This window comes from Saimiri boliviensis, chromosome 2 (assembly GCF_048565385.1).
Source record: "Saimiri boliviensis isolate mSaiBol1 chromosome 2, mSaiBol1.pri, whole genome shotgun sequence".
In the NCBI taxonomy this organism is placed as follows: domain Eukaryota; kingdom Metazoa; phylum Chordata; class Mammalia; order Primates; family Cebidae; genus Saimiri; species Saimiri boliviensis.
Genome location: NC_133450.1, coordinates 82,419,255 through 82,441,390, shown reverse-complemented (window position 1 = coordinate 82,441,390; position 22,136 = coordinate 82,419,255). Strand labels below are relative to the sequence as shown.

Below are 22,136 nucleotides of genomic sequence, written 5' to 3'. Positions count from 1 at the left end.
GCGGGTGCCTGTAATCCCAGCTGCTCAGGAGGCTAACACAGGTGAATTGCTTGAATCCGGGAGGTGGAGGTTTCGATGAGCTGGGATCGAACCATTGCACTCCAGCCTGGGGGACAGAGGCGAGACTCGGCTTCAAAAAAAAGAAAAAAAAAAAAGAGACCTTTTGAGATAGTGATTTGACTGCTATAGGCACCTCTTGGGATATCTAATCTCTATATTTTTATAGTCTATTTTTGGATGCCTGATCTCTGTATTTTTGCAGCCCATTCCTGCTCAACTATAACGTCTTCTGACTGATTCAGATTAATCAGTTACAGACACAACTTATTCACAGTCATACTGATTTTTTTTTTTTTTTTTTTTTTTTTGAGACAGAATCTTGCTTTGTTGCCAGGCTGGAGTGCAGTGGCGTGATTTCAGCTCACTGCAACCTCCGCCTCCAGGGTTCAAGCGATTTTCCTGCTGAGTAGCTGGGATTACAGGCGCATGCCACCATGCCCAGCTAGTTTTTGTGTTTTTAGTAGAGATAGGGTTTCACCATGTTGGTCAGGTTGGCCTCCAACTCCCAACCTCAAATGATCTGTCTGCCTCAGCCTCCCAAAGTGCTGTGATTACAGTCATGAGCCACTGTGCCCAGCCCATATTCATTCTTAAATCCATAAGGACATCACCATCATCCAGCACCACCATTCTCATCATTTTATATTTATTAAGCACTCACAATGTTCCGGCCCCCGACTCCAATGACTGCATTATCCCTCCTACCCCCTCCCATTCCCATCCCCAGATCTTTGGAAAAAGCTTCATAATCATATCTGGCCCTCAGACACAATGATATAAGGATAAATTTCTTGGGGAACCTGGAGTGTTTGGTCTTTGGCCAGTCTGTCCCTGGCACAACTACAGAAATATATATATACACACACATATATATGTATGTATATATATTTATTAAACCTTTGCTTGTATCTGTACAATATTGATCTCTGCTGATTGCTTAAAATAGAACCTGATTATCTCTACTACTACAGCATCTCCTAAGCCAAACAGCCCCACCACAAAGGGAGACCCAGTTTCACAGACTGGCTAAGAACACTCTAGGGCATTTTAAGTAATTGCTCTGAATTTTGCACAGCAATCTAATACCTACTTTTCCCTAGAGCTATTGCCCAGAGAAACAGGACTGAGGCAGAAGGGGCACTTTGGGATGATATGGAAAGATCTGTAAGGCAAGTCTAGAGATTAGTGGTCATGACAGATGTTTGTTTGGAGAAGGGACTCTATTTTCCAGACATTTCAGATGGCCATCCTGGCTCACCTGAGGAGTGCTGGCAAAGACAAGAGTCTCCTGAATGCACATATGGTCTAAGGGTACCTTGAGAAGTCATGAATGTTTTCCCAGAAAAGTGAAGACTCTAGAGTCCTCTCTTTTGCATTTGCTGTCCCCAGATGGTGTCTTCAGCAGTGAAGCAGCATTTCCTTTAACAATCTGTGATTTCCTAGGATGCTCAGAGAAGGCTGGGTAACGACAGACCAACCCACCCCAAGGAAATCCTATTCAAGTCTAACGGCTAAGTGAAGAGCCAATGGCTTCTTTGAACCTAAAACTGGCTCCTCCTCAAACACAGCTCTAGCACGGGTATGCTTCATACCAAGGGAACTGCTTCCCCAGACACTGCTGGTGAGAGCCGACCAGTGAGTTAGCCAAGAGAAAAGGTTGCTGGCTCAAATGGCTGGTATAGTGTGACACCACTAATGAGAAAATTAATTACATGTTGCTGGTGAAAAGGGTGAGTGCTGGTCATGGGCTAGAGACTGCCTCTGAGTGTTTGGATCACCAGATGGATTCTGGGCTTGAGGAATACCCTCTTCAGGCAGCTGATCAACCACCTCAGGGACCACCCAGGACTTCTAATTTATCTCCTCAGGGACCTCCTGGGCCTGCAGATCAATCTCCTTAGGGAACTCTTGGGATGGTTTATCAATCTCAGGAATGCCCTGAGACAACAGATTGAATGCAGAAGGCTCCTGGGCCAGCCTGCCAACCTCCACAGAGAACTCCGGGTACGGCTGGCTGACCTCCTCAGGGATCTCTTCAGCTGGCCCGCCAAATTCTATAAGGGTTTCCTGAACCAAGCCACCAGCACCTACATGGAACCTATGGACCAGCTTGTCAACCTGCATAGAGACCCCCTGGCATGACTGGCTGACCTCCTCAGGGTTCTCCAGAGACAGCTGGCAAACTTCCTCAGAGACTTTCTGGCACAGTTGACTGGCCGTCTGGCATGGCTGGCTGATCTGAGGGACCTCCTGGCATGTGTGGTTACCATTGTCATGGTGCTCCTGGCATTGCTGGCTGATGTCAGGGACCTCCTGACATGGCTGGCTGAGCTCCTCAGAAATGTTCTGGTATGGCTGGCTGATGTCAGGGACCTCCTGACATGGCTGACTGACCTCAGCCACCTCGTCGTCGTATGGCTGGCTGGTTTCCACAGGTCGTACCTGTGAGGACTGATTTGGTTCAAAAAGCTCTTGTTCCCCTTCTATGGAGAGCTCTTGTGCTCCATTCCCAGGGGTCTCTTGGAGCAGCCCAAGGCCTTGACGTTCTTCAGTCACGTGTGAATTTAGGGAGGGTGGATCACTGAAGCCAAATTGGGAGTTACCATCTACTGTAGTAGGGGAAGAAGGACCAGCACTGGACACAGTGCTAGAAGGGCCACTGCTGTCTGTAAAGCAAAGTCGAGAGATCAAGTCAGAGAAGCTGGAAGAGTAGGTTCCACCCTGTGCAGATAGTTCAAATGCTAGAATGGTTGGCCTATGCTACTCATGTCTCTGAATTCTTCCTAAGTTAAGCAGAGACTACTAAGTTTGCTTCGCTCAGGAACTGTCACCTTGGCCTAATGTATACTCTAAGAGTAACCACAAGGTACATGTAAGACTTTAGGAGAGAGTACTAAGACCAACTTCATCTGGTTCTTTCACAAATGCACTCCCAACCCAATTCTAAGTTTCCATGGCCTGTAATTCCTACTTTGGAAGCATATGAATACTTCAGCCAAGTGGTTCATAATTAAAGTCATAAATTTTTTTTTAATATTAATTTCCAGTTTTCAACTTCAGAGATCCTAATTCTATAGGTTTAGTGTAAAGGTGTAGCTTGCAGGAAGGAGGAGGATGAAGGCAATATAATTTTGTTGGAACACTCTCAATTGAATCTGATGTACACCTTCTGTTAAGAATCATTCTTTAAAGCAATCAATGTATTTCTGGGGCAGAGGTAACCATTATTTATAGCCCAAATGATAAGCTGGCAGGAGAACGTAGAAAGACAATGTAAATCAGAACAATAGGAAAGAAAATGGTTTCCCTGGCCAGGTTCGGTGGCTCATGCCTGTAGTCCCAGCAGTTTGGAAGGCTGAGGCAGGCGGGATCACTTGAGGTCAGGAGTTCAAAACCAGCCTGGCCAACATGGCAAAACCTCGTCTCCACTAAAAATACAAAAATTAGCCAGGCATGGTGGCGGGTGCCTGTAATCCAGATACTCAGGAGGCTGAGGCAAGATAATCACTTGAACCCCAGAAGCAGAGGTTGCAGTGAGCTGAAATTGTGCCACTGTACTCTAGCCTGGGCAACAAAGAAAGACTCCATCTCAGGAAAAAAAAAAAAAAAAAATCGTTCACCCAAAGATGGAAAATGGCCATGGAATCTCTACATGGCAGTTCTTAACCTTTCTAGGGGTCAGTGGCCCCTTTGAGGTACTAATGAAAGTCATAGATTATCTTCCAGGAAAAATGTACATATGAATATTCACACTAATCTTTACATGTGATTCCTGAAGCTCATAGGCTCTACCCTGAAACCACATTCCATGGATCCAGGGTTAAGACCCTTGTAAGTCTTGGGATATACAATGTTACAGGCTTGTCCATAGTATATACACAGGAAACATTAAAAAACAGATTTCCTAGATCCTGAAAGTAATGTAATAAAGACCTCAGAGTCTTCAATTACACTGTGGGATGATTCCTAACCCAACCTCTATTTCTTCACTGACCTCTAGTACAGGACTAACCTACTTTTCCCTTGGTAAATATAATTTTTATTGATAGTATTATAATGATACATTAAAGCACTATGGTATCAATAATGACAGATTCTGGTAAAAGAGGACATCAGAACATATTGCCGTTAAAGAAAACCTCAAAAAGTTGGTAAACCTGAGCCTACAAAGGCTCAACTCATCATTGAGTTTAAGGTATGCTAGTTATCTGTCTTCTATCAAGAATTAAAAGAGGCATGCTTCAAGCTAAAAAAGAGGCCAGGCACAGTGGCTCATGGCTGTAATCCCAACACTTTGGGAGGCTGAGGAAGGTGAATCACTTGAGATCAAGAGTTCGAGACCAGCCTGGCCAACATGGAGAAACCCTGTCTCTACTAAAAATATAAAAATTAGCCAGGTGTGGTGGAGGGTGCCTGTAATCCCAGCTACTTGGGAGGCTGAGATAGGAGAATCACTTGAGCCTGGGATGTGGAGGATGCAGTGAGCCAAAATTGCACCACTGTACTCCAGCCTGGGTGACAAAGCAAGACTCTGTCTCAAAAAAAAAAAAAAAAAGACAGAGAGAGAGAAGATATGGTTTTGAGCCAACAAGGCTTTAAGAGATGTGGAGCCTATTTCTGGTACAGACATATAGATCCTAAAGAAGATGTTTACCAGTGAGGCTAAACACCTGATGCTGAGTCAAAAATTATACTAGATGGAAAAAAAGAAAAAGATGTAAGCTGAGCTTTACCCAAGTAAAGAAGTAGCCTTAATATCCAGCTAGTGGTCTGATTCAGGCAAATCAACAAGGTCAACCAGAAACAGAAAAGAGAGAAGGGTAAGATTTCCAGGGGCACAGAACTCATCAACACTCCAGGAAAGTGGTAAAAAGGGCAAAGGCAAGGTGAGTGTAGGATTCTCTGAAATGCAGGGGAGGAATTCTTGGTATCAGGGAAGAAAGTTTTTTCCTCATATAGGGGAAAAAGGGCAAAATTCTACAACTGTTAAGTCCAATGCTGAATGAAGTAAAAATCTTTGCTTGGGTCCTATCCAAGTAAAATAATGAAAGGCATGTTTGATTTCAGTTATTCCCCAGAGGCAGGATAATACTTCACCAGTGCCTGTGGCCCATATCCCCACCTCCAATTACCACCACTAGCTCCTCCTTCCTATAGTCATTCAAGAATTCTGTGTGGCTTCACTGTTCACACTGATGCCAAAAATAACTCGTGATAGATTAGAGATAATAAACAATAGATGGGAAAAAGCAGCACCTCAACTTATACTAAAAACTGAAAACAGACCAACAGGAGAAGGGTCATGGAGAATTAAGTGGCAGATTCTAGTCTCCTGCTCCCAGCTTTTCTAAACGTCTAGGTTGTCTGCTAGTCATCTTTACTGGAGAAAGCTGTTGAGATCAAATAGGGATCAGAGGAGAATGAAGTCTCCATCCTTTCTTCCTCAAAGGCCCCTTTGAGGAAGCACTTCTCTCCAAATTAAAAAGTATTCCTGCCTTTTGGCCAGAACTGCCATCTTCGGATAATTTGCCAAAATGATGAACACAAAGGGAAAGAGGAGAGGTACCAGATATATGTTCTCTAGGCCTTTTAGAAAACATAAAGTTGTTCCTTTGGCCACGTATATGCAAATCTATAAGAAAGGTGATATTGGCTGGGTGCTGTGGCTCACGCCTATAATCTTAGCACTTTGGGAGGCCGAGGTGGGTGGATCACCTGAGGTCAGGAGTTCAAGACCAGCCTGGCCATCAAGGTGAAACCCCATCTTTATAAGTAAAAAAAGGAATGCCCCACAAGTGTTACCATGGCAAAACCGAAGAGTCTACTATGTTACCCAGCATGCTGTTGGCACTGTTGTAAACAAACAAGTTGAGGGCATGATTCTGGCCAAGAGAATTAATGTGCTTATCGAACACGTTAAGCACTATAAGAGCTGAGATAGCTTCCTGAAATGTGTGAAGGAAAATGATCAGAAAAAGAAGCCAACTGAAGCACCAGCCTGCTCCACCCAGAGAAGCACACTTTGAGAGAACCAATTTGAAGGAGCCTCGGCTGCTGGAACCTATTCCCTAAGAATTCGTGGCATAATAGGTGTTAAAAAAAAATAAAAGGCCTCTGGAAGGTAAAAATGTTTCTCTTCATTGAGTGGAAGTGTGGTGTCCTCTCCCCCAAAGAAATATTTAAAACAAATTTTAATTGTGTCCCAATTCATTATGTAATATATTTACTATTCAAATTTAATTTATTTCTTGCTGAAAGATGTGAGGTAACTTATTGCAATAAATTGCTCAATTGGTTAGAAAATGGACAGGTATTACACATGAAATATTTGTACTTGTTTCAAGATAGTCCCCCTAAATCATTAAGGAAGAAATAATTTACGAAAAAAAAATAAAATTAAAAAAAATCATTCCTAATACTGGAGAAAAGCTTCTCTGCAATGAGACAGAAGGAACATGGAGAACAGAGGTAAAGAAAGAGAATAAATAGATTCTCCCTTCATGTTGGAAATGGCAGATGAGACTGCTTCTTTTCCCTCAGGCAACAGGCCCCTCATTCACCAATCACTCTAGTCTTCTTGGCTTTTGTTTAGGCAGTTCCAAAAGGATTACTTACACCAAGGGGGTTTCTCAGAGCGCTGCTGGAGTTGCAGGGGAGGTGAATGAAGAGTACGTGGTGGGGAAAATGGGCTATCTGAGGCCTGGCTGCTGTGCATGGAATCAAAGAGGGCTGGAAAGGAGGTAGGGTGAAGGGAGAGGGAAGAAAAAAAGACAGATGAGGAAGAATCCAGGAGCCACAGGTTATCAACATAAGTCAAAGCCAACTTACCCTTCCTTGTCTGAGAAGTAGCATTTCCTGGGGACCCTTCAACCAAACCATTTTCAATTTTTTATTCTTTTTTTTTTTTTGAGACGGAGTTTCACTCTTGTTACCCAGGCTGGAGTGCAATGGTGCGATTTCGGCTCACTGCAACCTCCGCCTCCTGGGTTCAGGCAATTCTCCTGCCTCAGCCTCCTGAGTAGCTGGGATTACAGGCATGTGCCACCATGTCCAGCTAATTTTTTGTATTATTAGTAGAGACGGGGTTTCACCATGTTGACCAGGATGGTCTCGATCTCTTGACCTCGTGATCCACCCGCCTTGGCCTCCCAAAGTGCTGGGATTACAGGCTTGAGCCACCGCGCCCGGCCCCATTTTCAATTTTTTAAACCTTGTATTATGAACATTTTAAAACATGTTTTTAAAAAAGTTGAAAGACTGGTGTAGTCAATGCCCATATACTCCAGTCTGGGTGACAGAGTGAAACTCTGTCTCAATAATAATTATAATAAAATATAAGAAATTTTTCCAGCTGGGCACAGTGGCTCATTCGGGTAAACAAACACTTTGGGAGGCCAAGATGGTTGGATCACTTGAGGCCAAAAGTTCAAGACCAGCCTGGACAACATGGAGAAACCTTGTCTCTAATAAAAACATAAAAATTAAGGGTGGGTGCAGTGGTTCACACCTGTAATCCTAGCACTTTAGGAGGCTGAGGCGGGTGGATCACAAGGTCAGGAGTTTGAGACCAGCCTGACCAACATGGTGAAACCCTGTCTCTACTAAAAATACAAAAATTAGCTGGGCATGATGGCAAGCACCTGTAATCCTAGCTACTCAGGCGGCTGAGGAGAGAATCGCTTGAACCCGGGAGGCGGGGGTTGCAGTGAGCCAAGATGGCACCACTGCACTTCAGCCTGGGTGACACAGCAAGTCTTTATCTAAAAAAAAAAAAAAAAAAAAAAAATTAGCTGGGCGTGGTGGTGCATGACTGTAATCCCAGCTATTCTGAAGGCTGAGGCATGAGAATCACTTGAACCCAAGAGGCAGAGGTTTCAGTGAGCAGAGATTGTGCCACTGCACTCCAGCATGGGTGACAGAAAGAGACTGTCTCAAAAAGAAAAGAAAAGAAATATATATATATATACATTTTTCTAACATAGCCATACACCATTAACAAGCTAAACACAATTAAAAAGAATTCCCTAATATCATTCAACACCCAATCTGTATTCAAATTTTCCCAATTATTCCCACAAATGTCTTTTATAAAAGCATCCAAACATGAACCATGGACTACATCTTGTTACGTCTCTGAAGCCTCTTTTAATCTAGAATAGTGCAGCCTCTTCTTTTGCATAGTAACTTTTTTGAGACAGGGTCTCACTGTCACCCAGGCTGGAGTGCAATGGTATGATCACTGCTCACTGCAGTCTTGTCCTCCTGGCTCAAGCGATCCTCCCACCTCAGCCCCTTGAGTAGTTGGGACTACAGGCATACACCACCACTCCTGGCTATTTTTTTTGTATTTTAGTAGAGATGGATTTTCACCATGTTGCCTAGGCTGGTCTTGAACTCTTAGGCTCAAGCAATCTGCCCACCTCAGCCTTCCAAAGAGTCAGGGTTTACAGACATGAGCCACCGTGCCCAGCCCATAGCAATGTTTTTAAAAGAAGGCCGTGCATGGTGGTTCACATATGTAATCCCAACACTTTGTGAGGCTGAGGCAGGTGGATCACCTGAGGCCAGAAATTTGAGACCAGCCTGGCCAACATGAAGAAACCCCATTTCTACCAAAAATACAAAAATTAGCCAGGCTTGGTGGTGGCTGCCTATAATCCCAGCTATTTGGGAGGCTGAGGCAGGAGAATCACTTGAACTCAGGAGGTAGAGGTGGCAGTGAGCCGAGACTGCACCACTGCACTCCAGACAGGGCATCAAAGTGAAACTCCATCCTTTTTTTTTTTTGCTTGGAAGTCTCACTCTGCCAGGCTGGTGTGCAGTGGCACGATCCTGGCTCACTGCAACCTCCGCCTCCCAGGATCAAGTGATTCTCCTGCCTCAGCTTCCCAAGTAATTGGGACTACAGGCACCGAACAACCACATCCAGCTAATTTTTGTATTTTTAGTGGAGACAGGGTTTCACCATGCTGTCCAGGATGGTCTCTATCTTGTGATCTGCCCACCTTGGGCTCCCGAAGTGCTGAGATTTCAGGCTTGAACCACTGAGCCACTGCGCCCAGCCAAGACTCCATCTCAAAAAAAAAAAAAAAAAAAAAAAAAAAAAAAAAATGGAGAGAGAGAGAGAGGAAAGAAAAAAAAACAAGCCACATGTCTTTGCAGAAGGTCATGTCCCACATTCTGGACTTGTCTGATTGTTTCCACATAGAATCATTTAACTTATTTTACTATCCCTTGTATTTCCTATTAACTGGAAATTAGATCTAACTTAGCTAATTTATGTTAAATAAGGTTGTTAAGAATACTTTAAGGTGATCCCATGTACTGTATATTGCATCATACTGGAGTCATATTGTCTCGTCCCATTATAAGTATGGCTAAGTTTACTAAGTTAAGGTGGCACCAACAAGATCTTACTGTCAAGTTTTCCCCTTCTAATTAGGGGTGATCCTTTGAGGAATGTCTACTTCTCCATCAACCGGCGTATTTTCAGTAAAGAGGAGCTTTCCTTCTCCAAATGGGACTATTTAATTAAACTGAACCACAGTTCTCACTGAAAAGACTGTGTTTATTTCCCTTTAATTAGTTTTCAGAGTAAAGAATTAGTGAAAAATATTCTCCAATAGTGGCAGATGAGTATTAATTTGTTTTATCATTTATTTATTTAATTTTTTTTTTGAGACAGAGTCTTGCTCTGTCACCCATGCTGGAGTGCAGTGGTATGATCACAGCTCACTGTAGCCTCAAACTCCCAGGTTCAAGTAATCCTCCAATCTCAGTCTCCTGAGTAGCTGGGGCAACAGACATGTAACACAACGCCTAGCTCATTTTTGTATTTTTGTAGAGATAGGGTTTCACCATGTTGCCCAGGCTGACCTCGAACTCCTGAGCTCAAGTGATTCCCCTGCCTTGGCCTCCCAAAGTGCTGGGATTACAGGTGCATGAGCTACCTCGTCCAGCACCCAGCTCTTGTTTTCATTCATTATGAGCTTGTGGATTTTTATTATATATATTCAGTGTGCTTTCTTTTTTTTTAGAGATAGGGTCTTGCTCTGTCACCCAGGCTGGAATGCAGTAGTGCAAGCATAGCTCACTGCAGCCTCAAACTCCTGGGCTCAAGCAATCCTCCCACATCAACTGAGTAGCTAGGACTACAGGTGTGTGCCACCACACCTGGCTAATTTTTTTTTTTCTATATATATATATATATATATATATATATATATATATTTTTTTTTTTTTGAGATGGAGTCTTGCTCTGTCGCCCAGGCTGGAATGCAGGGGCACCATGTCGGCTCACTGCAAACTCTGCCTCCTGGGTTGAAGAGAGTCTTCTCCCTCAGCCTCCCATAGCTGGGACTACAGGCATGTGCTGCCACACCCAGCTAATTTTATTTTTAGTAGAGACTGGGTTTCACTGTTTTAGATAGGATGGTCTCAACCTCCTGATCTCATGATCCACCCACCTAGGCCTCCCAAAGTGTGGGATTACAGGCATGAGCCACTGCACCTGGCCCTAATTTTTTTTTTATCTTCTTAGAAATAAGATCTAGCTGCCGGGCGCGGTGGCTCAAGCCTGTAATCCTAGCACTTTGGGAGGCCAAGGCGGGTGGATCACGAGATCGAGCCCATCCTGGTCAACATAGTGAAACCCCGTCTCTACTAATAAAGTGCAAAAAATTAGCTGGGCATGGTGGCACGTGCCTGTAATCCCAGTTACTCAGGAGGCTGAGGCAGGAGAATTGCCTGAGCCCAGGAGGCGGAGGTTGCGGTGAGCCGAGATCGCGCCATTGCACTCCAGCCTGGGTAACAAGGGCGAAACTCCGTCTCAAAAAAAAAAAAAAAAGAAAAAAGAAATAAGATCTAGCTATGTTGCTCAGGCTGGTTTCAAACTCTTAGGCTCAAGCAATAGTCTCACTTCAGCCTCCTGAGTAGCTACATCCAGCGTACTTTAATCAACTACAGTAATTATTCTTTTTAATGCCCAAACTGTCCCAATTTTGGTCACTGGGAGCCTCTTTGGGCTTGACCGCTTCCTTGCTTCTTTTATCCAACATGCTGCGAGATTATCCTGGGTTTTCTTTGCCCTCGACCATGCATTCTAAACAAAATTGGTTCTTGTGGGGATAAAAAAAATCTTAGCTATTCCAATGGTTTATGGTCCACCAAATGGTCACAATACATAAACATGATATATCTGTGGTATTAAAATTGCATGTGGTAGGAGGTAATTAGGGAAAAAAAGATTCTAAAAAAACTCCTGGGATGGAGAGTAATTTTCAGAAAGGTTAAAAAACCCTGCTCTAAACCAAAAATCAAGTTACTTTCCCATGGAATCCTAGTTACTTTTAGTGGAGAATGCTACATTCTCCACTAAAGAGACCAAAAATCTAGTTATTAAAGGAGCTCATTGCTACATTTGCCAATGCATACCAGAATTCATATTGATATTTTCTTTTTTTTTTTTTTTTTGAGACAGAGTTTCGCTCTTGTTACCCAGGCTGGAGTGCAATGGTGCGATCTCGGCTCACCGCAACCTCCGCCTCCTGGGTTCAAGCAACTCTCCTGCCTCAGCCTCCTGAGAAGCTGGGATTACAGGCATGCGCCACCATGCCCAGCTAATGTTTTGTATTTTTAGTAGAGACGGGGTTTCACCATGTTGACCAGGATGGTCTCGATCTCTTGACCTCGTGATCCACCCGCCTCGGCCTCCCAAAGTGCTGGGATTACAGGCTTGAGCCACCGCGCCCAGCCTTCATATTGATATTTTCAATTCAAATTTATCATTACAGCATTTTAAAAGTCTTTTGAATTTATACATGTATCTAATTTATCTTACTTTGAAAATCCTGGTTCCTAATAACAGAAACGTAATTCCTTATTTGCATTACTCTATAATACATATATATATATACATAATATATATATATATACTATATATATAGTATCAATATGACTGTAGTATCAATATGACTATTGATACTATGAAACTTTCCTTCTCTTCCCTTCAAAAGTTTTTTGAGAAACAAACTGTTTGCCACAGAAACTGTACGATTTTATATTTCCATTAGCACTGTATGAGAGTTCCAGTTTGTCCACATCCTAACACTTTCTTTTCTTTCTTCCTTTTTTAAAAATAGTTATCCTGTTGGGTGTGAAGTGGTATCTCACTGTGGTTTAGATGTGTACATCCCTAATAACTAATGTAAGTTAGCATCTTTTCATGTGCTTCTTAGCTATTTACAGGTCGTCTTTGGAGAATGCCAATTCAAGTCCTTTGCCCCTTTTTAAATTGTGTTGCCTTTTTGTTGTTATATTCTATACCCATCAGATATATCATTTGCAAATATTTTCTCCCTTTCTGTAGTTGTTATTTCACTTTTTGATAATATCCTTTGATGCACAAATATTTTTAGTTTGGATAAAGTCTAATTGTTTTTTCTTTTGTTGTTTATGCTTTTGTTCCACCTACAAATCCATTGCCAAATTTAGGGTCATGAAGATTTATTCTATGACTTCTTCTAAGAGTTTTATAATTTTAGCTCTTATATTTAGGTCATTGATCCATTTTGAGTTAATATTTTCATATAGTATGAGGTAGGGGTGAATGAATTCTTTTGCAGTGTGAATACCCAGTGGTTTCAGCATCACTTATTGAAAAGACTATTTTTTCTCCATTGAATAGTTTTGACATCCTTGTTGAAAATCAATTGGTCATACGTGTTTAATTCTGGACTCTTGATTCTAGTCTATTGGTCTATATGTTTATACTTTTGGCAATACCACACTGTTTTTACTACTATAGCTTTCTAACACATTTGGAAATTAGAAAGTTTGAGTCCTCTAGCTTCGTTTTGCTTTTTCAAGATTCTTTTGGCTATTCAGGCCCACTTACAGTTCCATATGAATTTGAGGGATGGCTTTTCCATTTCTGAAAAAAGGCCATTAAAATTCTGATAGGAATTATATTAAATCCAAAGATCACTTTGGGGAATATTGCCATCTTAACAACATCATGTCACCTACATGAACATGAAATGCCTTTCCATTTATATAGGCCTCTTTAATTTTTTTCTTCTGATATGTTTTCTTTTTTTTTTTGACTCACCTTGTCATCCAGTCTACAGTGCAATGGCATGATCATGGCTCACTGCAGCCGACCTCCTGGGCTCCAGCAATCCTCCCACCTCAGCCTCCCTGGTACAGGGCTACAGGCACACACCACCACACCTAGCTCACTGTTTTTTTCCAAGATGAAGTCTTGCTCTGCCACCCAGGCTGGAGTGCAGTGGTATAATTGTGGCTCACTATAACCTCCGCCTCCGAAGTTCAAACAATTTTCCTGCCTCAGCCTCTGGAGTAGCAGGGATTATAGGCACCTGCCACTGCACCTGGCTATTTTTTTTGTTGGTTTTTGTTTTTTGGTATTTTTAGTAGCGATAGGGTTTTATCATGTTGGCCAGGCTGGTCTTGAACTCCTGATCTCGTTATCTGCCCACCTTGGCCTCCCAAAGTGCTGGGATTATACGCGTAAAACCACCACGCTTGGCCTTTTAAAAAAATTATTGTTATTTTAAATTTTTTGTAGAGATGGGATTTCTCCATGTTGCCTAGGCTGGTCTTGAACTCCCGAGCTTAAGCAATCCATCTGCCTTGGCCTCCCAAAGTGTTGGGATTACAGGTGTGAGCCACTGCACCCAGCATTTTTTTTTTTTTTTTTTAACAAGACAGGATTTCACTCTGTTGCCCTGGCTGGAGTACAGTGGTACAGTCATGGCTGCTCACTGCAGTGTTGATCTTCCAGTTTCAGGTAATCCTCCTGCCTCAGCCTCCCAAGTAGCTAGGACTACAGGTGCATGTGGCCACACCTGGCTAAGTTTTCTTAAAAATTATTTGTGGAGCCCGGCCTGGTGGCTCACGCCTGTAATCCCAGCACTTTGGGGAGCCAAGGCAGGTAGATCACCTGAGGTCGGGTGTTTAAGAGCAGCCTGGACAACATGGTGAAACCGCCTCTCTACTAAAATTACAAAAAAATTAGCCCTGCATGATGGTGGGCACCTATAATTCCAGCTACTTGGGAGGTTGAGGCAGGAGAATCGCTTGAACCTGGGAGGCAGGGGTTGCAGTGAGTGGAGATCATGCCACTGCACTCCATCCTGGCCAACAGAGTGAGACTCCATCTAAAAAAATAAAATTATTTAGAGAGACAGGGGTCTCCCTGTGTTGACCAGGCTGGTCTTGAACTTCTTGCCTCAAGCAATCCTTCCACCTTAGCCTCCCAAAGTGCTGGAATTACAGGCATGAACCACTGCACCTGGCCTTCTTTAATTTCTTTCAGCAATGTTTTATAGTTTTTGGTGTACAAATCTTTCAACTTCCTAGTTAAATTTGTTCCTAGGCATTTTATTCTTTTGAATCCTATATAAAATATAATTTTTTTTTGGATTTCCTTTTTCAATCATTCATTGCTGGCGTATACAAACACAATTGAGCTGGACACGAAAGCTCATTCCTGTAATCCCAGCATTTTGGGAGGCTGAGGTGACAGAATCACTTGAAGCCAGGAGTTCAAGACCAGCCTAGGCAACATGGAAATACTCCATCTCTACAAAAAGTTAGCTAGGTATAGTGGCAAAGGCCTGTGGTCCCACTTATTTGGGAGGCTCAGGTGGGAGGATCACTTGAGCCTGGGAGTCAGAGGTTTCAGTGAGCTGAGATTATGCCAGTACACTCCAGCATGGGCAGCAGAGCAAGACCCTGCCTTTAAAAAAAAAATATATATATATATAGAAACAAGTTTTTAAAAATTAATTTTATACGGCTGGGCACAGTGGCTCATGCCTGTAACTCCAGCACTTTGGAAGGCTGAGTTGGGAAGATCACTTGAGCCCAGGAATTTGAGACCAGCCTGAGCAACACGGCAAAATGCCATCTCTACAAAAAAAAAAAAAAAAAAAAAAAAAAAAAAAAAAAATTAGCTGAATGTGGTTGTATATGCCTATAGTCCCAGCTACTTGGGAGGCTGAGGTGGAAGGATTGCTCAAGCAAAAGAGGTCAAGGCTGCAGTGAGCCATGATGGCACCACTGCACTCCAGCCTGGGTGACAGAATGAGACCCTATCTCAGGAAAAAAAACAACAAAACTATTTTATAGAGATGAGATCTTGCTATGTTGACCATGCTGGTCTCAAACTCCTGGCCTCAAGTGATCCTCAGGCCTTAGCCTCTCAAAGTGCCAGGATTATAGGAACAAGCCACTAAGCCCGACCCACAACATTTTTGTGAGTTGATCTTTTTTTTTTTTTTTCTTGAGACACGGTCTTGCTCTATCACTCAGCCTAAAGTACACTGATGCAATCACCACTCACTGTAACCTTGACCTCCTATGCTCCAGTCATTCTCCTACCTCAATCTCCCAATTAGCTGGGACTACAGGTGTGCATCAACATGCTTGGCTAATTTTTTATTTTTTTGTAGAGACAGTGTCTCCCTATGTTGTCCAGGCTTGTCTCAAACTCCAGGGCTCAAAAGATCCTGCCACCTCAGTCTCCCAAAGTGCTGAGATGACAGGCATGAGCCACTGTGCCCAGTCTGAGTTCATCTGTACTCTGCAACTCTGCCAATTTTTTTCATTAACTTTTTTTTTTTTTTTTTTTTGAGACGGAGTTTCGCTCTTGTTACCCAGGCTGGAGTGCAATAGCACGATCTTGGCTCACTGCAACCTCCGTCTCCTGGGTTCAAGCAATTCTCCTGCCTCAGCCTCCCGGGTAGCTGGGACTACAGGCATGTGCCACCATGCCCAGCTAATTTTTGTATTTTTTTTTAGTAGAGACGGGGTTTCACCATGTTGGCCAGGATGGTCTCGATCTCTTGACCTCGTGATCCACCCGTCTCAGCCTCCCAAAGTGCTGGGATTATAGGTGTGAGCCACCGCACCCGGCCTTTCATTAACTTTAATAGCAGTTTTTTATTGTTTTTTTTTTTTTTTGAGACTTCTTTGTGATTTTATATATAGGACTATATCCTCTGTGAACACAGATAGTTTTATTTCTTCTTTCCAATTTGGGTAATTATTTTTCTTGCCTAAACTCCTAGTACGATGTTGAACAGCAGTGGTAGAAGCCAGCATCCTTGTCTTATTCCAAATTTCAGAGAGAAAGCCTTCAGTATTTCACTACTGAGTATGATGTGTGCTTTGGCTTTCATAAATTCCCTTTATCATATTGAGGACGTTCCCTCCTATTTCTAGTTTGCTGAGTGTTTTTATCATGAAAGGGTGTTGGATTTTGTCAAATGTTTTTCTGTGTCAACTTAGATGATTGTGTTTTTTTTTTTTTTTCGCTGTTTCTAATAATGCAGTGTATTGCACTGACCAGTTTTCTTATATTGAATCACTCTTGCATTCTTGAGATAAATCTCACTTAGCCCTAGTATAATTCTTTTATTATGTTGTTGGATTTGGTTTGCTAGCATTTTGTTCAGAACTTTTGCCTCTGTATTTATAGGGATACTGGTTTCTTTTCCTATGCTGTCTTTGTTTGAAATGTGGTATCACGGTAATGCTGGCCTCAAGAAAATGTTTCCTCCTCTTTAATTTTTTTGGAAGAGCATGAGTAGACTAGTTATTTCTTCTTTAAATATGTGGTAGAATTCACCAGTGAAGCCATCTGGTTTTAGACTTTTCATTTTTTGGAGGTTTTTGTTACTAATTTAATCTTTTTCACCTGGGTGCAGTGGCTCATACCTGTAATCCCAGCACTTTGGGAGGCCAAGGCCGGTGAATCACTTGAGGTCAGGAGTTCAAGACCAACCTGGCGAATATTGCAAAATCCTGTCTCTACTAAAAATACAAAAATTAGCTGAGTATGATGGTGGGTGCCTGTAATCCAAGGTACTTGGGAGGCTGAGGCAGGAGAATCACTTGAAGGTCAGATGCAGAGGTTGCAGTGAGCCAAGGTCAGCCACTGCACTCCAGCCTGGGCAACAGAGCAAGCCTCTGTCTCAAAAAAAAAAAAAGTATTATTATTATTATACAATAATAATTTAATTGTTTCCTTGTTATAGGTATGTTAAGATTTTCTACTTCTTGATTCAGTTTTTGTAGATTTGCATGTTTCTAGGAATTCATCCGTTTCAGCTAGGTTATCTAAGTTGTTGGCATACATTTGCTCATAGTACTCTCTTACAATCCTTTGTATGTCTACAAAATCAATAGCAATGTCCCCACTTTTATTCCTGATTTTAGTTATTTGCATCTTCTCTCTTCTTAGTCTAGCTAAAGGTTTGCCAATTTTGTTGATGTTTTCAAAGAACCAACTTTTGGTTTCATTGATTCTTCCTATTGCTTTTCTTTAATTTTTCTTTATCTCCACTCTAATCTTTATTTCCTTCCTTTTGCTTTTTTTATTTTTATTTTTTGAGACAGGGTCTCGCTCTGTCATCCAGGCTGGAGTGCAATGGTGTGATACTGGCTCACTGCAACCTCTGCCTTCCAGGTTCAAGCGATTCTCCTGCCTCAGCCTCCCGAGTAGCTGGGATTACAGGTATGTGCTACCACACTTCGCTTATTTATTTATTTATTTATTTATTTAGTATCTTTAGTAGAGACAGGGTTTCGCCATGTTGGCCAGGCTGGTCTAGAACTTCTGACCTCAAGATCCACCCCCCACAGCCTCCCAAAGTGTTAGGATAATAGGCATGAGCCACCATGCCTGGTTTGCTTTTTGAGTTTAGTTTATTCTTCTTTTTCTAGTTCCATAAGGTATAAATTAGGTTACTGATTTAAGATTTTTCCCTTTTTTTTTTTTTTTTTTTGAGACAGGGGTCTCTCTCTATCACCCAGGCTGCAGTGCAGTCGTACAATCTCAGCTCACTGCAACCTCTGTCTCCTAGGCTTAAGCTCTTCTCTCACCTCAGCGTCCCAAGCACCTGGGATTACTGGTATGTACCACCACACTTGGCTAATTTTAAAGTTTTTCTGTAGAGACGAAGTCTCACTATATTGCCCAGACTGCTCTTGAACTCTTAGGCTCAAGCAATCCTCCCACTTTGGTCTCCCAGTGTTGGAATTACAAGTGTGAGCCACCATGCCCAGTCTTTTCTTCTTTTTTCTTAACGTAGATATTTACAGCTATAAAGTTATCTCTGAGCACTAATTTTGTTGCATCCCATATCATCTGGTATGTTTTGTTTTCATTTCATTCATCTCAAAGTATAATCTAATTTCCCTTGTGATTTCTTCTTTGACTTATTCGTCATTTAAGAGTATGTTGTTGGCTAGGTGTGGTGGCTCCTGCCTGTAATCCTAGCACTTTGGGAGGCCAAGGAGAGCAGATGTCTTGAGCTCAGCCTGAGCAACATGATGTGTCTCCACAAAAAAAAAAAAAGGGCAAAAATTAGCTGGGTGTGGTAGTGTGCGCCTGTAGTCCAGCTACTCAGAAGGTGAGTAGCTGGAGGTCAAAGTTGCAGTGAGCCGTGATCATACCACTGCACTCCAGACTAGGTGACAGAGTGAGACCTTGTCTCAAGAAAAAAAAAAAAGATGTTGTTTTACCCACAAAAATTGAAAACAAAAAAGGAAGTCAGGCCTGGTGGCTCACAGCTTGTTGCTACTAAAAATACAAAATTAGCTGGGTGTGGTGACACATGTCTGTAGTCTCTGCTACTGAGGAGGCTGAGGTGGAAGAATTGCTTGAATACGGGAGGTGGAAGTTGCAGTGAGCCAAGATCATGCCACTGCACTCCAGCCTGGACAACAGAGCAAAACTGTCTCAAAAAAAAAAAAAAGATATGTTGTTTAATTTCTATATTTGGGAATTTTACAGTTTTCTCTTCTGTTATTAATTCTAGCATCATTCCATTGTGGTTGGAGAAGATCTTTTGCATGATTTCAACCTTTTAAAATTTATGGAGACTTGTTTTGTGGCCTAACATATGTTCTGTCCTGGAGAATATTTCATGTACATGTGAGAAGAATCTGCATTCTGCAGTTGTTGGATGAAATGGTCTATATATCTGTTAGGTCTAGTTGGCTTATAGCATTCTATTTCCTTACTAATTTTCTTCTTCTTGTTTTTTAATAGAGATGGGATCTCATTCTGTCACCCATGCTGGAGTACAGTGGCACAATCACAGCTCACTACAACAGCCTTGACTTCCTGGGCTCAAGGAATCCTCTCACCTTAGCCTTTTAGGTAGCTGGGATTACAGTCATGTGCCACCATGCCCAATTAATTTTTAAATTTTTTGTAGAGACAGTATCTCACTTTGTTACCCAGGCTGGTCTCAGATTTCTAGGCTTAAGTGATCCTCCTGCCTGTCTTCCCAAAGTGCTGGGATTTCCTTACTAATTTTCTGACAAGTTGTTCTGTCTATTATTAAAGTGGGTATTGGCTGGACACAGTGGCTCATGCCTGTAATACCAGCATTTTGGCTGAGGCAGGAGAATCAATCACTTAAGCCCAGGAGGTCAAGGCTACAGTGAACTATGATCACACCACTCCAGCCTAGGGAACAGAGCAAGACTCTGTCTCTAAAAATAAAATAAACAAAAGGAGGTAGTGAAGTCTCCAACTACCATTGTAGAATTCTTCCTTCAAATCTGTCAATGCTCTTGTCATGTATTTTGGGGATCCATTATTTGGTATGTATGTGTTCACAATTGTTTTATCTTCTGATAAACTGACCTCATTAACAATATATGACTTTCTCTTACTTGTAACAACTTTTTTTTTTTTAAAGAGACAGGGTCTTGCTATGTTCCCCAGCTAGAGTACTCCTGGGCTCAAGTAATCCTCCCACTTTAGCCTCCCAAGTAGCTAGGGCTGCAGGTATGCACCTCTGCACCCAGCTCCTCTTGTAACAATGTTTTTACTTAAGACTATTTTGTCTAATATTGGTATAGATACTTCAGTTCTCTTTTGGTTACTATTTGCATAGAATATCTTTTGCTACCCTTTTACTTTCAACCTATTTGTGTCCTTGGATCTAAAGTGAGACTCTTGTCGAATATAAGACACCTGGCATACACACACACATGCACACACACATGCATGCACAAGGAAAGGTGGAATATGTTAGAAAACAAAACGACATGAGAGAATATTACTAAAATTACTGTTAAAGGTAGAAGTTGGAAGTCTGTCTCATTAGACTTTTCATTTGTTTATAATTATAATTAACATTATAATTATAATTAAATACTGACATTGTTAGAGTAAATAATTTTTTTTGAGAGGGAGTTTCACTCTTGTCTGGGATTACAGGCACCAGCCACCATGCCTGGCTAATTTTTGTATTTTTAGTAGAGACAGGGTTTTACCATGTTGGCCAGACTGGTCTTGAACTCCTGACCTCAAGTCATTCACTCTCCTTAGCCTTCCAAAGTGCTGGGATTATATGCATAAGCCACCATGCCCAGCAGTTAGAGTAAATAATAAATTTAAACACAAAACACGATTATATTTTCCTAAATCTTGATTGCTTTTCTTCTGCTCACCTTATTGTAACAGTCTCTCAATGAGAAAACTGTTGGAGTTTTCTATTTTATTGATTGATTGATTGAGACAGGGTCTCACTCTGTCACCCAGGCTGGAGTGCAGTAGCACAATCTCAGCTCACTGTAACCTCGACCTTCCAGGCTCAGGTGATCCTCCCACCTCAGCCTCTCAAATAGCTGGGACCACAGGTGCATGCCATCACGCCTGGCTAATTTTTTTTTTTTTTTTTTTTTTTTTTTTTTTTTTTTTGTAGAGATGGGGTTTTGTCACGTTGCTCAGGCTGATCCTGAAATCTTGAACTCAAGCAATCTGTCAGCCTTAGCCTCCCAACAGGTGTGAGCCACCACCATGCCCACCTGAGTTTTTGTTCGTTTTTTAATTTTTTTTTTTTTTTTTTTAGAGACAGAGTCTCACTCTGTCATCGCCCAGACTGGAGTGCAGTGGTGCGATCTCAGCTCACTACAACCGCCACCTCCCAGGTTCTAGCCATTCTTCTGCCTCAGACTCCTGAGTAGCTGGGACTACAGGCACATGCCACTATGCCCAGCTAATTTTTTGTATTTTAATAGAGACAGGGTTTCACCATGTTTCCCAGGTTGGTCTTGAAGTCCTGGACTCAGGCAATCCACCCACCTCAGTCTCCCAGAGTGCTAGGATTACAGGTGTGAGCCACCGCACCCAGCCTTAAAATATTTGTTGTAATATTGAATTTTCTATCAAAACATTTAAGAATTGCAAATCAGAGGCCGGGCGCGGTGGCTCAAGCCTGTAATCCCAGCACTTTGGGAGGCCGAGGCGGGTGGATCACGAGGTCGAGAGATCGAGACCAACCATGGTCAACATGGTGAAACCCCGTCTCTACTAAAAATACAGAAAATTAGCTGGGCATGGTGGTGCGTGCCTATAATCCCAGCTACTCAGGAGGCTGAGGCAGGAGAATTGCCTGAACCCAGGAGGCGGAGGTTGCGGTGAGCCGAGATCGTGCCATTGCACTCCAGCCTGGGTAACAAGAGCGAAACTCCGTCTCAAAAAAAAAAAAAAAAAAAAAAAAAAGAATTGCAAATCAGAAAATAAACCAATTCAATTTTTAAAAAATAAATTAAGTGAGTCTCTTGTGGACACTTTTAAAAGTGCATTCTGGCCAGGTGTGGTGGCTCGCACTTGTAACCCCAGCACTTTGGGAGGCTGAGGCGGGTGGATCACCTGAAACCAGGAGTTCAAGACCAGCCTGGACAACGTGGCAAAATCTTCTCTCTACTAAAAATATAAAAATTAGCCAGGCGGGGTGGCATTCCAGCCTGGGTGACACAGCAAAACTCCATCTCAAAAATTAAAAAAAAAAAAAAGTGCCTCCTGGCCAGGTGTGGTGGCTCACACCTGTAACCCCAGCACTCTGGGAGGCCGAGGCAGGTGGATCACGAGGTCAGAAGATCGAGACTATCCTTGCTAACATGGTGAAACCCTGTCTCTACTAAAAACATAAAAAATTAGCCGGGTGGGGTGGCATGTGCCTGTAGTTCCAGCTCCTTGGGAGGCTAAGGCAGAAGAATCACTTGAACCAGGCAGGCAGAGGTTGCAG

The 22,136-nt window shown here is 42.3% G+C and overlaps 1 protein-coding gene across 34 annotated transcripts in view; it reads right to left on the bottom strand.

Moving 5' to 3' along the window:
* Positions 1-689: 689 nt before the first annotated feature.
* The window catches only part of PPIP5K1 (diphosphoinositol pentakisphosphate kinase 1), a 55,765-nt gene continuing 34,318 nt past the window's right edge, over positions 690-22,136 (bottom strand). For 33 of the 34 annotated variants that reach the window (XM_074393737.1, XM_074393743.1, XM_039469068.1 and 30 more), the window contains 2 exons: positions 6,676-6,789; positions 690-2,726 (listed from right to left, as the gene is read on the bottom strand). In XM_074393737.1, coding sequence (XP_074249838.1) covers positions 1,912-2,726; positions 6,676-6,789 — 929 coding nt within the window. In that variant the 3' untranslated portion in view covers positions 690-1,911. The remainder of the gene's footprint in view (positions 2,727-6,675; positions 6,790-22,136) is intronic. The other variant, XM_074393723.1, reaches the window with a different exon arrangement.